The sequence below is a fragment of the Castor canadensis genome, chromosome 1 (assembly GCF_047511655.1).
Source record: "Castor canadensis chromosome 1, mCasCan1.hap1v2, whole genome shotgun sequence".
NCBI lineage: Eukaryota > Metazoa > Chordata > Mammalia > Rodentia > Castoridae > Castor > Castor canadensis.
Window position 1 is genome coordinate 190,026,250 of NC_133386.1, and position 16,230 is coordinate 190,042,479.

Genomic DNA, 16,230 nt, shown 5'->3' on the forward strand with positions numbered 1-16,230 from the left:
TCATGTTCTGCATGAGGACTGCAGCTCTCTTCCAACTGAAGTCACTTTTTTACTCCACAGTTTCCTCATGGCATTTTTCACCTCAGTATTCCTCAGTGTGTAGATTAAAGGGTTCAACATGGGAGTTATGAACGTTAAAAACACAGTCATGGATTTATCAATGGGAAAGGTGGAATTGGGTCTTGCGTAGAGGAAGATACAGGGGACAAAGAATAAAATGACCACGGTGATATGGCATGCACAGGTATAGAAGGCTTTACGTTTCCCTTCCAAACCATGAGCCTTAAGGGAACTTAATATGACCCCATAAGAAACTAGGAGAATTAACAAAGTAACAGTACAAATTGCCCCACCATTGGCTATCATACAAAGTCCAATGAGATATGTATTAGTGCAAGCAAGTTTCAGTAATGGATACATATCACACACAAAATTATCAATGACATTGGGACCACAGAAAGGGAGGTGATAAATAAAGAGCAATTGAACTAGAGAGTGAAAAAAGCCTCCAGTCCAGGCCACTAACAGCATAACAACACATACCCGTTTGTTCATGATGGTTAAATAATGAAGAGTTTTACAGATGGCCACGTATAAGTCATAGGCCATCACCAACAGAAGAATGACTTCGGCACCAGCAAACAAATGATCTATAAAAACTTGAGTCATACAAGCACGGAAAGAAATGGTCTTTTTCTCATAGAGCAAGTCTACAATCATTTTGGGAGCAATGGTAGTCGAATAAACTGTATCTATAAATGACAAATAAGCCAGAAAAAGTACATGGGGGAGTCCAGGGACTGGCTGGCCATGATTATCACCATGATGACAAAGTTTCTCATTACTGTCACAATGTAGATGAGTAAGAAAGTCACAAACAGAAGTTTTTGCCCCTTAGGGTTCTGCGTGAGACCCAGGAGGATAAACTCAGTCACATTGTTCTTATTTTCCATGTGTTCTTCTGAAGGTGTTTTTTTCTTAAAGCTTTTTTGAGCCTCTGTGATCTAACATGACAACAAACTCATCAGTAATGACTTCACTTCTATCTTTATATAAAATAACACCTATTAAACACAGCATAAAATTATAGCCAATGTTTAGACATTTGCCTATCTGATAGTTTCCTATAATTTCCTAGAATCTAGGATTAACGCACAACAATTAAGGACCCAGAAATATTATGAAATTCTGATTAAACTTTATTAAAAAGTTAAGCTGAGTTTCAAACCCCATCATAGAGCAAATTAGCAAAGATAAATGTATTGTTTCCATCCCCCAAAAAGCAATTTCTTTCATTCTGAAAATACATATACACATACAGATACACACACACAGCAATTTCTTTGACTCTGAAAACACATACACACAGACAGATATGCACACACAAACACAAATTCAATTGACAATTACAGCAAACAGGGTTATTGAAGGAAAAAAGAGTAATGCTGCAATTCAAAGTAAATAGGCATTGCAAAGACTCATTCTCCACATTTCCAATTTGTTTAGAATTGATTATTACTAGTCATGAATCAATTCAGAATATCAAAAATAAAGATTTTAATTAGAATAATCATATAGTGGAAATATTATATAATGTAAATATATATATTTACACACACACATATATCAGTTTATTTTGACTTGGCTATCCTAGGAAAACCATGTTCCACACTATATACCTTATTAATGTTATGATATTTTTAGACGTAGAAGTTTCTGAGTTTTTATCATTGACAATTTTATTCTTAATAACATGATAACAATTTTGCTGATAGGTCATTTTATATTAATCATGCACACTTCACTTGTTCTAAAGGTTCCTCACCATTAAGTAATCATTAAATGGATCAATTTTCCTAATATTAGCTCTTGATTATCTGAGTTCATGGTGAATACAAGATATTCATTCTTTCGGTAAAATTAACCATTTATTGGGCTTTTCAGATGTGATCAGTGCCAATTTTATTTTTAATACATGCAACTTTGTATTAGCAGGATTATATTAAATATATTTCATTTCAGTGTCTACATTACCTGATGGGTATTTGTGAAAGTCACATTATTCTACTTTCTGTACTTTTAAAGTGAAGCTATACTCAAGCACATAAGGAAGAGTGAAAGTATGTGCAGAAAGAAGATAAGAGATAAATGAGAAGGCAGATAGAGACAGCAAAGGCTTTCTATGCTTTAAAGTTGGTAGAAAGTTTGTTGCAACTTTGAGTGCATGAACAGAGTGTTGAAATATTCCACATTCCATCAGCTGTCAACCAGAAAGTGCCTAGATGGTAATGTAGCACCAACATGAGCACAAAGATTCTAGAAATCTTTGACTTTTGATTCAAAGAAAACTCAAAATTCATATTGTAAACTTTAGTGTATAGCAATAGATTAAACCAGCTATATAAAGGAAGCTCTATCTTAGGGGGCTTATGATGCTCTATATGCACATACATAATTCTTTACTCACAATTATGAAACAATAGCTGCATTTATAATAGAAAATGAACACTCACCATTCACATGAGCTATCTGAGCATTTACAGATAATTTTCAGGTGGAAGGACTCTCTTGTTGACTATTGAGTACTTATGACACCTATTTGTTTAGAGCATTTCAAGTATTCAATAAATATTGAATATATTCTTAAGGAGATTATTACTCCTCAATATTAAAAATTATTGATTTGTCTGAATAGATGATATTTCATACTTTGTCAATATTATATTTTATGATAAATGAAATATATTTGACTTGCATATTTCTAAGACTTCTCAAATTACTTAATGTAGTGAATGTAGTGAACACTAAAAATGTGAATCTATGATAGTATTCCACAATGGCAGTTAAAAGAACATAAACTAAATAGAGCTGCACTATGCTAAACTCTACAATGTAAAAGAGAAAAAAAAAACACATAAGATACACAAGATAGAAAGTACTAGAAAGCACTGAATCTGTAGGATATTGGAAATTATAAACTGAAAATTCAATTCAAGTTTCAATTCAACTGAAATACATAATAACATTTTATGCATAAACATGTTTCTGTATAATTTTTATAGTAAAAGTTGCTTCTTACATAAGCAATAGCTTTTTTTCAAAGATCAAGCCATAAACAGAAACACAGCCAAACACTGAGGTCCTAAATAAAAAATCAAATTTTATCATCAGGTTTCTCATTTTAAAAATAAGATGAGTTTTAAAGAAATATCACATTTTCCTCATCAGTTTCTTTTAGCAAAACTAAAACTGTTGCCTCTAAAACCTGCATGCCATTGAATGGACTTTGGAAACCATACAGAAGAGCAAGAGTTAGGAAGGGTAAATTGCCTGTCTTACATGCAGTCATTTCAGTTTCATTTCACCTATAATTTCACACAGGTGAGCGAGGATGCCTGCCTCAGTGTAGCTTTTGAGATGTCAGGTTACATTATGGTTTAGAATATGAGCCTCAGAATCTATATTTAACCATTGTAACCTAGGATAAATTACACAACAGCATTTGTAGAAATGAGCACCATAAGAGTATCTCAGATGTAGGGTGGCTTCTAGGTTTAATAGGATAATGTAAATAAAGGTCTCAATCAATTGTCTTGCAAATAAACACCAAGTAAATTCAAGACATTATTTAGTACTTTATGTTTCCACATGTAGTCTTATACCATATTTTTATAGAGTGACACAAATTTACCCAAATCTCTCTCACCTAATTACTCAAAGAAGCACTCCTGTTACACAGAAGGCTTGACTGGGTGATTATGATTGTGTACGATTGTAGAGGCTCCCTTTCATTTGCCACTTTCATTACTGGAGGGCGATTCTTTTTCGTTCTCCATACTTCATTACCATTTTTAAAATTTATCATTCAAATTATTTATAATCTAAGGAATCTTTGTGCAAATTAGAGACTCGACTGAGTGCATAAGGCAATGTGTTAAGCTTGATGAAGTATATTTTTAAGACTCTAGATATGAATATTATCCCAGAGATGGAAACAGATATTGGAATTTTTCTTGACATTCTATAGACTTGGAACCTAAACTATCCTTTCTAATAGACAAACATAGACCCATGAATCTAACAAGTAATTAAACTTCCCTGATTGACTAATTTTGTCTGCAATAATAGGTTATTAATTTATATTATTATAAAAATTATATATATATATTTCTTACTTAGGGTAAGAAATAGAAAAAAGAGACCATAAGAAATACTTGTAGACCAATGTTTATGCCAGTAATATTTACAGTAGAAAAGGGGAGAAAAAAACCCAAATATCCATCAACTAACAAATGGACAAATTGTGGTGTTCACGTACACAAGCTTACCACCAAATAGTCTCGATGATATTTTTAGTCTGTTTGGAAATACATTTCTTAATTCCTAAGTCAAAGGACTATCATTTAGGCATATTTAGGGAATAGGTAAGTGGGTTGTACTTGATAAATTTGACATCAAAAAAGGAATTAAATTCTGATATATGCAACAGCATGGATATAATTTGAAGACCTTATACTAAATAATTAAGTGACTCAAATACAAAGGGACAAGTATTTTGTGATATTACTTTTATGTGCTACCTAGCTTAGTCATATTAATGGAGATAAAGTTTATCTCCTGAGCAGGGGAAGGAATGGGGAATATTTGCAAAATGGGTACAGAGTTTAAGTGTGAGATGGTTAGAAATGGTAGTTGCAAAAAAACATGTTGTATATATTTTACCATAATAGAAAACAGAAATAAAACATTTATATAGAACCAGAATATAAAAAAGTACCATATGCAAGATGACAATATATAAAAACATAGATAATTGTTAGATTTTCCTAATTATATCAATGTTGGCTTTAATATTATTTTTAAAAGATGCTGTGGAGATTATGTATATAATTCCATTATATTATGTTGTGCCACATGTTTTCACTATTTTAATATGTATTCAAATAACCCTAATATAAAACTTGGAGAAGATTATTGGCATGGTACTTATTCTAATGTGGTGCTCTATGTGATGGATAAAATGAATGGCTAACAATCTTATTCTTGGTTCCGCACAAAATATGTGGCAAAAGTAAAAATCCTGCTTCTTAAGAAAGAAATACAACTGATTCAAGGTAAGCTCATTTGGCCCTATGTAATAGTAGTGAAGAGTTTTTTAAAATATGTTACCTGGACTTCCTATTTCTTCTTTGGTCACTTGTTCCAACTTCAGTTTCCTGAAATTTTATCAATGGTCCTGGAGGATGATATCTTAGTTAGTTGAAGATAAATCAGGATTGCCACCATATTGATCCAAATGGGACTGCACAGAAAGGGTGAGAACACAGTCACTCACTGAAGATAAAGATGTTTGGTCTGGTAGCCTGCAGAAATCATATACATCTTCCCTTGCTTCCAAAAGCATTTTGTAGTTTAAATTATGGATTTATCCAGAGTTGGCTTCATGAAAAAAAAAACAGTTGATTTCTTAATAGATCATCAAATATGAGAGTTGTTATAGAAACAATGGTTCTATCAATAAATACAATAATTGTTCCTTTAAATTTTAAATGGAAATTATCCATTGGTTAAGTCACGAACCCCATGCTGATGAAATAGGTGGAAAGAATAGAAGCTGAGTACTTGATCCTAACTTCCAAATGATAATTGAGTTGCTGCACATGAATGAAGGTATAAAACACTATTAGCCCATGCCCAATAAAGGACAATGAGAAATTGAGGCAAACTTAGAAACCTGAATCCTACAGTGATGAAAGTTTGCATCACTCACCTAAGTAAATACTCTGGTAAAGTGCAGCTGCGGAACTGGCAGAAAGCAAAAATGAATATCAAATGAATAAAGAGGAGTCATGATCAGTGACTTGGGTCACATGACAATCTTTTAAGGCTTAGATTGTAGCAGGTGTTTTATTTTTTTATTATAGATCCATTAGCCCTTTCTCTTTTCCCCTCCTGCTTCAAATAAGAGTTTTGGTGGTACATATTTCAATTTACATTTGAAGTGGATGTCTATATAAATTGAAGTCAAGCGTTGATACGAAGCTGAAGAGTTTTGCATGATCTCTGGATTGGGGACTGTTCTACTTCCTAGCCAAACTCCAAAGTGCATGATAGGAGCAAAAAGGGTAACCTATTACAGATGTATTTAAATTGCTCCTACAGATTGTACTGTCTACTCTTTTAGCTCCTGCTATTCACTGTTGCTTTTGGCTGGGAAGGAAAACTCTCTCTTCCACACAGGAATCTCCAATGTTTTCTGTCCTCTTTTGGGACCTTAGGAAAATGACCCTGAAAAATCTTCAACCAAGCAAATTTGTCTTCAAACTGCTGGTTAGAATAGGCTAATGGGAGCAAAGAATAGGGGGCCAGAAACCAAAAACAAAAGAAATCAAGATACTTATCTCATTGGTATTTCTCCTTAAGAGGCATGATTTGAAAATCACTAAATCTTTCATATCAAACCATAGTAACTGTCAAGTACTTTCTCTTCCTTGCTATAGCTATTACTGTTTCCTTTTTAAAATTTATTTTATTTGTGTATTATTGTTATACTGGATGTATAACATGACATTTACAAAGTTTTAACAATATATCATAGTTGAGTTCACCTCCTCCATCATTCTCCTTTATTCCCCTGCCAACATTACCGTATTTTGAAGAAAGTAAGTCCTCTATTTTCCCCTTCAGAGTCAGGGGTGGTAATAACTTCACATTGTGACTATTCCTTGGAACTTCACCAATTGGTTTAGTTCCTAACATTGAAAATTCCTTGTAAATAGTTTGTGATTGCTCCTTTGAAAGGTAATGTCTGTTCCTCTGGGTTGCTGACATAAAGGTGGAGATGAGAATTTTTAATGAACATTTTTATAGGGAAATACCACCAACATCCTCATGGAGCCCAGGAAGTCAGGGTTTTCTCCATCTGTTAATCCATGCCCATGCCTTCCACAATAAAGAAATGTGCAACATAAAATATTGCAAAAAAATTATTAGGAAGAAAAATCCTTATTTGAAATGATAGCAATTTCTTCTAGCAAATCTAAAAGAGTTAACTGAGAATCTGTCATATTAAACAAATGAGGCAAGTAAAGTCACTGAGCTAAGGGTTTAACTTTTTTTTTTTGCAGTGCTGAGATTTGAAATCAGGGACTACACTTTGATCCACTCCACAAGCCCTTTTTTGTAATTTTTTTTTTTTAGCTATGGTCTTGCAAACTATTAGTTCAGGGCTGGCTTTGAGCCATGGTCCTCCTGATCTCCACCTCTTGAGTAGCTAGGATTATGGGTATGAGCCACCAACACCTAACTTCTTGAATACTAGCAATAATTATTTTTAAAGAGTAACATGGAAAGGTTACCTTTAATTAAAGTAACACAAATTTTAAAATGTGAATTTAAGCAAAACAGGTGAAAGAACTGTGTGATGAAAACAAAGATTTAATGAAGAATATCAAATCCCTAAACAGAGAGACTTTCGTGTTTCCAAATAGAATAATTCAATGTGATCAACATGAAATTATTTTACAAATTAATACAAATTTAGAACAATATCAGTCAAAAATCATAGTCCATTTATGCAAGCTTGTGATATCACACGAGTAATAATTTTGGAAAATGTTACTTAACAGTGTTCAGTGACAGACATTTTACCAGATATAAAAATCTTTAAAAACTAAAATAAAAGTCCATTGTGTGGGAATAATCAATCAAAAGTTTAGAAATAAGTGTTTGGACATTAGATATAGTAGGATGTAGATTATGAGGAAGAATTTTTTAGAAATGTGTTGAAAAAACAGTTTTAGAGCAAAAAAGCAAATAATAGTAATAGTAATGTAAGAAAACAAAATATCTGATTTAAAAATGAGCAAAGTGTCTAAAAAATCATCTCTCAAAGCAAGACATACAAATTGCCAAGAGATATTTTAAAAGGTTTTACCATTGGACTGTAAATAAGTACGGCCATTGTGAAGAACAATACGGAGTTTCCTCAAAATTTAAAAGTAAAACGACTATACACTCCAACAATCCCACTCCTGGGTAAGTATCTACAAGATATGAAATCAAAATCACGAATAAATGTCTGAATTTCCATATTTATTTAAGCACATTCACAATAGCAATGATAAGCATTCAATCTAAGTGTCTGATTATTGATGAATAGATGAGGAAATGTATATAAATACCATGGAATATTAGTAAACTATAAAATAATGAAATCCAATTAAATTTGACATCATGGTTGAGCCTATAAAACACAATGTTAAATTATGTAAGTCAGGCACTGAATTACAAATATTGTAAATTTCCATTTATGTGAAAACGAAAAGCTGAAGTCAAGAGTAAGAAGAGAACTAGGAGCTGTAGTGGGATGCTGAGGAGATGGTGGTCAAAGGACAAAAATTTTCTATTAAACAAGAAGAATGAAATATATTCAAGAAATATATTGTTAGCAACAAAAGAGAAAAATAATCTAGTCAATAAATGGGCAAGTGAACTGAATAAATACTTTTCAAATGAAGAAGTAGAAATGGCTAATAAACACACGTAAAAATGTTTAACATACTCAGCCATCATGGAAGTGCAAGTCAAAACTACACTGAGATTCCACCTCACTTCAGGCAGAATGGCTATCATAAAGAAAACAAGTACCAACAAATGTTAGTGATGATGTGGGAAAATGGAACACTTAGTTATTGCTAGTGGGAAGATAAATTAGTCCAGTCACTACAAATTCTTCGAAAACCTAACAGTAAAATTCCAGTTATGTAGGAATACAACTTCTAAGTATATACTCCTCAAATTGAAGTCAACTTATTATAGAGCAGCCTGAATATAAATGTTTTTAACCAATTTAAGGAATCAGCTTAGGTGCTCATCAAAAGATAGAGGCTAGAGAAGAAGATATACAAATGTATATACACATATATACATATGTGCATATATGTATATATAAATATAATGAAATTATGCATTTTCAGGAAAATGATGGAACTGAGTTCATTATGTTAAATGAAACAGCCAGAGTCAAAAAAACAAGTATTATGTGTTCCCCACATTCTCATATGTGGAATCTAGATTTTTTTAAAACACATAAAATAAGAAGAGGGTAAATTTGGAAAGAGAAGATGAGCAGAAATGGGGAGATTAGATAAGAAAGAGTAACAGCAGGCGTGAATATGACCAATATACATTATACACATGTATAGAAATATATGCTTTACTTTGCACAATTAATATGTTAAAAATTAATAAAAATAAAAATTGCCTTGATCAACATAATTAGCATAAAGAAGAAGAAATGGTGACTAGAGTTAATTGAAATATAGTGTATGCTTCAAATTGGAAAGAAGTAGATTATGTATTCTTACCACAAAAAACTGACAACTATGTAAGGTCATATCAAGTAACACCCATGTAAATTAGTTTGATTCTTGATTCAGCCATCCCACAAAGTATGTGTATTTCATAAAGATGGATAGATCAATAGATCGATAGATAGATAATAAATAGATACATAGATGATATCTATTTATAAATATATATATTTACTTGTCAGTTTAAAAAAGACATTAAACTGATACAAAAATCGTACCAAAATGGGTCCTGTCCATCAAATGAAATAATATTATAAAAATAATGAAGAATTTACAAAACATATATATTACACACAATTTCTAAAGAACACCAACATTTGTGTAATAGTGTCTAATGTGGAGAATTAGGAAAAGACATATACATTTCATAGAAGACTAGACAAAATAGACGTTTGTTAAAAAGATGACAATATGCACAGCTTTGATAGCAATATGTATTGCAAAAGAACAATACTTTTTGCAAAAGTCACAAAAGAGCAGTCTTGTACTGTTAAATTCTCATAAAATATCAAACATCACGTAACATAGAGCTAGCAAGTTGTACAGCAATAGAATAATTACACAGTGCTGATGTGAGTGCAAATTTTAACACAGTATTAGGGAAAAGTTCAGTTACCTGTAAAGTGTATATATCAACATCCTATTTAACATAAAAGTATGTCTTTCACTTAGAAAATCTTACAAAGCATAAAGAGGTTTCATTTGTAAGAAAGGCAATTCTATCTTCTTTTACTTAGTGATTCTCCAAGACAGTTGCAACTGAGGAACACCGGGTTTTTGTATAATATGGAGAAACAAAAGGTTTAAACCAAAACTACTCATGCTAAGTCTGTAAGTATTTAAGTTGAATACAACTTTTAGAGAATGTGATGTATAAACATAAGAACAGAAATACATTTCTTTACCTCAATATTGTGAAAACAAAATTTACTTATTCACCAAAGAATGGCAAAAAAATGTACATGGTAAACCAGTGAGGTTCATCACACATCACAAAACTGACAGCTACAGAGGTCTCAATATGTTTTGTGTGCTGTATTTTGTTTTATTTTATTCATGGAGACAAGATCTCACTATATTTTCTAGGCTACACTAGAAATCTCTACATAGTACAGGCTGAACAGGAATTCATTATCCCAACTCAGCCTTTGAAGTGTTGGGATCATAGCCACAATCTACCATATATAACATTTCTAATGTCTGAACCAAGCAAATATTAATTGCCAGTTAATCTCATGAACTGAAAATGCATGCACATTTACTTAACAGTGGAAGTGATTTTAAGAAAAACTGTATAATATAGCTCTAGAAAGTTGCCATGCTGAAAAAACAATGAATATTAAAAGTCAGTCCTTTGCTCTTAAAAAATTCATCTAAGTAGTAGACAAATGGATATCTCAATAATTTTAGTGATACTGAGGTTTCAAATTTGCTCATTTTCTACTTTCAAAACATTTTCTTCCTAGTCTTATTTCAATCTAAATTGTAAAAAATAAATAAAACTACAAGCTGTGCTTAGTTTTGGTCTTGCAATAAGACAAATACCAGTACCTTTTTATCATCTTTCCTATTTCTCTTTGTAAGACTGACCTTAAACTCAAAGGATAAGGTATGGTTTGATTGGCTTTCAAAAAATAAAGGGAAGCATTCCTTGATTAGTTGGGTCATCTTTTGTTAGAAATTATATCTTGATTGTTGCTTTAAAATGAAAAAAAAGTGCTCACTGTGGAAGTTGCATTCTTATTCTGCCTGTAATTAACTTATTAAGTCAGAGATTTCTCATGGCAATTTGCATCTTTGAATTTCTCAAGGTTTATATTAAAGGATTCAACATAGGATTGATGACTGTAAAAACCACACTTACGGATTTATTACTGGGAAAGTTGGAAACTGGTCTTACATAGATGAAAATACAGGGAGCAAAAAAGAGGATAAGCACTGTGATGTATGGGCAGCAGGTTGACAGGGATTTGTGCCTCCCTTCCTGACTGTGAGTGTTAAGAGAATTTAAGATGAATCCATAGGATATTAGGAGAAGGATAAAAATGAGCACACAGATTGCTCCACCATTGGCAACCACAGTGAGGCCTATGAAGTAGGTGTCAGTGCATGCAAGTTCCAATAGTGGGTACATATCACAGATGAAGTGATCAATGACATTGGGACTACAGAAAGGAAACTGTACACAAAGACAAGTTGAACAACAGAGTGCACAAAACCTCCAACCCAGGCCACCACCAACAGGAGAATACAAACCTGTCAATTCATGGTGATCAAATAGTGCAGTGGCTTACAGATGGCCATCACCACAAGAAGGAACACCTCAGCTCCACCAAATAAATGCTCTATAAAGAGCTGGCCCATGCAGGCAGAGAAGGAAATCCTCTTTTTATCACAGAGTAAGTCTATGGTCATCTTGGGTGAAGTAGCAGTGGAATACACGGCATCCATGAGTGACAGATAGGCAAGAAAGAAGTACACTGGAGAGTCCAAGGAGGGGCTGGCAATGACAGTCACCACAATGAGCAGATTGCCCACCATTGTCACAATGTAGATGAGTAAAAACATGGTGAATGATGCCTTTTGCCCATCAGTGAAGCCCATGAGGACAAATTCTGTGACATTGTTACTGGCATTTATTCTTCTCCAGTGTTTGTTTCTAGTCTATAGAGTAGAATAGCCAATCATCAAACAGTTATATATGCATTTAATAAGTCCTGAGTTAAAATATGTCTTTTCTTAACACAGAAGTCAACAATAATGACCAAGGGTTCCTGCTTTCAACAAACCGATTAATTATGGCAATTACCTGTACAAGCAACCACAGCATCAGTCCTTTGAATTATTAGTATTTGTTGAGAGTAGTTTTGCAATATGATGTGTGTATCACCAAAAATAACACCTCTTCTGAATAACACCTCTTCTCAGGGACAACAACTGTATCAAACTCCATGTTAGGTAGTCAGTTTTTCATTTTCCAACGGATTTTTTGTTTTTCTGAATTCCTCATTAAGTCCCAAAATACTAGATTTTGAATTATATTAAATAACTACAAAAGTTTTTTATACATTTCTGCCTGGAGCAGTTATTCATTATAACTCTGTCAGCTTTTTAAGGAACTATAATTCTGTCAACTGCATCCTTGTTTATACCAATTTCATAACACATTTATTCTCATTAACCTAATTTTCTGCAAAAATTTTTACTAAATGAAACAATCTCATGACCTTTACCACCTACTCCATTAGCAGCTAGTATGATTTTTAGGACTCAGGATAAGATGTATAGTGAAGATAAAGAAAATAGAAGCTGAAAAGAGAAGTAGTAATAGTAAAGCATGTCTTTTATAGATACAAATTCCTAGTTCTAGTGCTCAAAAATAGAAATTCAGTCCCCACATTAAAAAAACAGCATATTCAAGGGAAAAGTATAAAGGTAATTAGAAATATGTTTCAGTTTGCACATGAAAAGATAAAGTGATTGGATTAGTTGATCTCAGAAAACTTTATAATCCAATTACCTATAAAACTACTACTGCAATCCTACCTTATTATTCTGATGAACTTTTCCTGGTTTTATATTTTATAATTTCCAAGTTTATTTTTTAAATTTGAGTATCTATTATTTATTAGCTAATAGTAAATACGAAAATACAATGTGATTGCTACAGTGACCAAATGACAACACAAAGTTTCTCTGTCAGTGTGTACTAAGATAGAACCCAAGGCATTCCCAGAGAAAGAGAGAAGCAGCACAGTTGTCTGAACCCTGCAGTTACAGTACTTGAGTTGCACTCCCAGGTCATTTGCATCACATATATATGACCATATGCAACTCCATGTACATCTGTTTCATGATTTTTACCATAGGGACACTCATAGCATCTATTTGTTAGGGTTGTTTTTATTTCATATAAAGTGCCTACAACACTGCTGGGCAACTTGCAAAATCTAAGTAAATAGTAACTGTCACCAACATTTTTAATATTTCACTGTGTGTGTTTGGTCAGAATAAATCATCAGGATCATGGTGTATTTAATAAGAATTATAAGCATGCTCCAGGATATCAAGCATACTATAATTGTAACTCACAAAGCTATTTTGAGGCATAATATACAGTTTCACCTATTGGGAAATATCTCTCTTATTAAACATAAGTAAAAGTTATATTTACCTATGAGGAGATACATCTTGACTGAAAGCCAGCAAGCATTTTCCATGCATAGGAATTTGGTAGTGGAGGAGGACAAGTGCAGAGAGCTTGAGATTTCCTTAGGAGCTGGCTATGATAAACATCCTACTGGTTTTATTCACATAACAACTTTTGTCTGATTCAGAAGATAGCTCATTCTGAAGATGCAGACAGATGAAGGAACAACCAAGTATTCTATGTCCAGTTCTCTTTGTCACCTATCATACTTTCAATGTTTATTCCCACCAATTACCAGTGCTGATTTTGACCAGTTTGCATATCTTATTGGGCAGCTTGCATATTTATATAATAGAATAAACACTGAGTATTTAAGCATAGGTTAAAGAGTCATTTAAAATTTAATGTTACAGAAATTTATGACTATAACCATGCTTTCAATTTCAGCCATTACTTTTCTAGAACAAGTGTTAATATAGTTGTGTAAGAGCATGAACTTTTCAAAACATACTATAATAGTAACAAAAATACTACATATAGTAGTTTATAATAATAATTTTATAAATAGTTCTAAGTTATAGTAAATAAGGTACATTCCTAAACGTGGGCTCTCTAATAAATGTACTAACATGTTTTCTGGGATTACACAAATGCCCACATCAAGCTTACAGAAAACAATAGACATTTGTTACTTTACAATTTATCACACTTCATATACTATGTAATTTTTAATTTTCTGATTCAAATATATCTAAACCAATTAACTGTAGCTAAAATATTATGGAAAATATCAAATCACAGAATTAGCTATAAACCAATTTTTATTTGATATCTGTGTAGCATATATTTCTGGTTAACTGAGAAAAGAGAAAATAAACACCTATCAATTATAATATTAAAACCAAATACATTTTGTATGATCTAATTAATTTGTGTGCTCTGCTTGCTTCATTTGTCTAATTCATATACCGCCACTGAGAATCTATGATGTTTAGAATGCTAGTTATATTTCAACATATCAAAGAAATTTCATTTACTACCCATTGTCAGTTTTTCTTTTTAACTTACAACCTGGGTCTTGTCTTGAGTCTGGAAAATTAATGCTTCTTTCATTCAGGGTATCTAGATACCTCATGTCACTATTTGTGATCACAGAACACAGGATAATGTAAGGCTGATCGGTGGATGTACCAGTAGCTCCAACTGGCTGCTGTTTTCATGTTTCAACACTGGTTTCCCTTTAATTAAGTCTTTCAAAGGAGTATAAAATTATCCAAATTACATGACTGAGGTATAAAGACTTTTAAATATTAGCATTAACTATATAAAGATAGCTGAATATTCTCACCTATTAGGAAACTTTCTTCATGAAAAAACAAATATACTATGTCTGTATGACTATGTAAAACTGACCTAATTAAAGGATATTAAGCTGGCCAGTTCATTATTTGATAGCAAAAATGAACAAACAAAAAATTTAACAACACTGAAATTGATAACAACAGTTTTGGTAAAACAAGTTTTGCTTTACTTGGTCAGTTGTAGAAAAACAACAAAAGTCTTTACTTTGAGGGGTTTTGATAATATTTAAGTGCTTACCTATTCTCTGTACCTAAGAATGCAAAGGCTGGTATTTGATTTCTTGGAAAAGCTGATAATGGAGATTTCTCACAAGTAAAAGCAAAGCTCTTCAAACTTTCTGTCATTCAATTAGCATCTTTTGAAGTAAGTCCTCTTCCTAACTAAAAAACGTACCCAGACTCATTCAGGAAATGGAGACTTACAAACTGCTATACGCAATGATGTATATAACAAGAAAACGAAGCACACTCAAGTCTAGATACCAACTGAAGAGCTACTTCAAGAAGGGTAAAATCTGACTTTTCAAAAACCATTTGGTTTTTGAAATCATTTTAACAGGGAAATAATTCTTGCATGTATTTGTGCAGATACAGTCTATTAATTTAGGCATCATCACTAATTTAAATGAAAGAGACTGTAACATCATTATTGATGAGTTTAGTAGACTATTTGCAACAAATTCAAATGCCATACTCTCTTATAACAGGTTTGTGGGGAGCCATGAGCCGCAATCTAACAAGGTTTTTGCAGCTTAGCAGGATCCTGACAAGGTCAGAGTCTGCAAGTACACCATGTCTCTCACTGGGGTTTTGAAGGAACATGGAGTGGCTCCCTTTGTCTGGAGAAAAGAAACATTAATTAACCTGACAGTATTTGTTTGTGAAAGATTAGGAACAGGGTGACATGCCCCTGGCAACCAGGCCCGGGTTTTGTATATGTGAACCTAGGCAAAACTAGGTGAAATGAAGGAGGTCTGGGTTTCCTTTGTGAAACCAGGGAGGTTGGAGTGAGGGCACTGTTTTTCAGGTAGAGGGCATTGTTTCCCAGGCATAGAAGTTCTTCTTTCATTGTATAGCTTTCTGGTTTGTACTGCTTATAAGCCTGATGCAAAAATAAAAAATTCGCCAGTTGGTCATTACTCTTCTGGTTCTCAGGATTTGTGTCGTGTGTTCACTCCTTTCCTGAGCCCTTTTGGGTCAAGAACCTCTGCGATCCAGGCACAGGTTTATATCCTTGAATAATCCCTAGAGGAAAAAAGGCTTGGATCATGCCAAGAAAGAGTAGCTAACTGCCAAATTAATGTTTTAACCATGCCAAAGGGGGGAAGTAACCCCAGTGCCCTTA

At 32.9% G+C, this 16,230-nt stretch overlaps 1 protein-coding gene and 1 pseudogene across 1 annotated transcript; both read right to left on the reverse strand.

Annotated features, from left to right (window-relative positions):
• Positions 1-953, reverse strand: LOC141421685 (olfactory receptor 4A15-like). The gene is given in 2 exon segments (XM_074068813.1): positions 1-773; positions 776-953. Coding segments are annotated over 2 exon segments (951 nt in total).
• Positions 954-11,142: 10,189 nt separating this feature from the next.
• On the reverse strand, positions 11,143-12,327 carry LOC141416812 (olfactory receptor 4A5-like; annotated as a pseudogene).
• Positions 12,328-16,230: the final 3,903 nt, after the last annotated feature.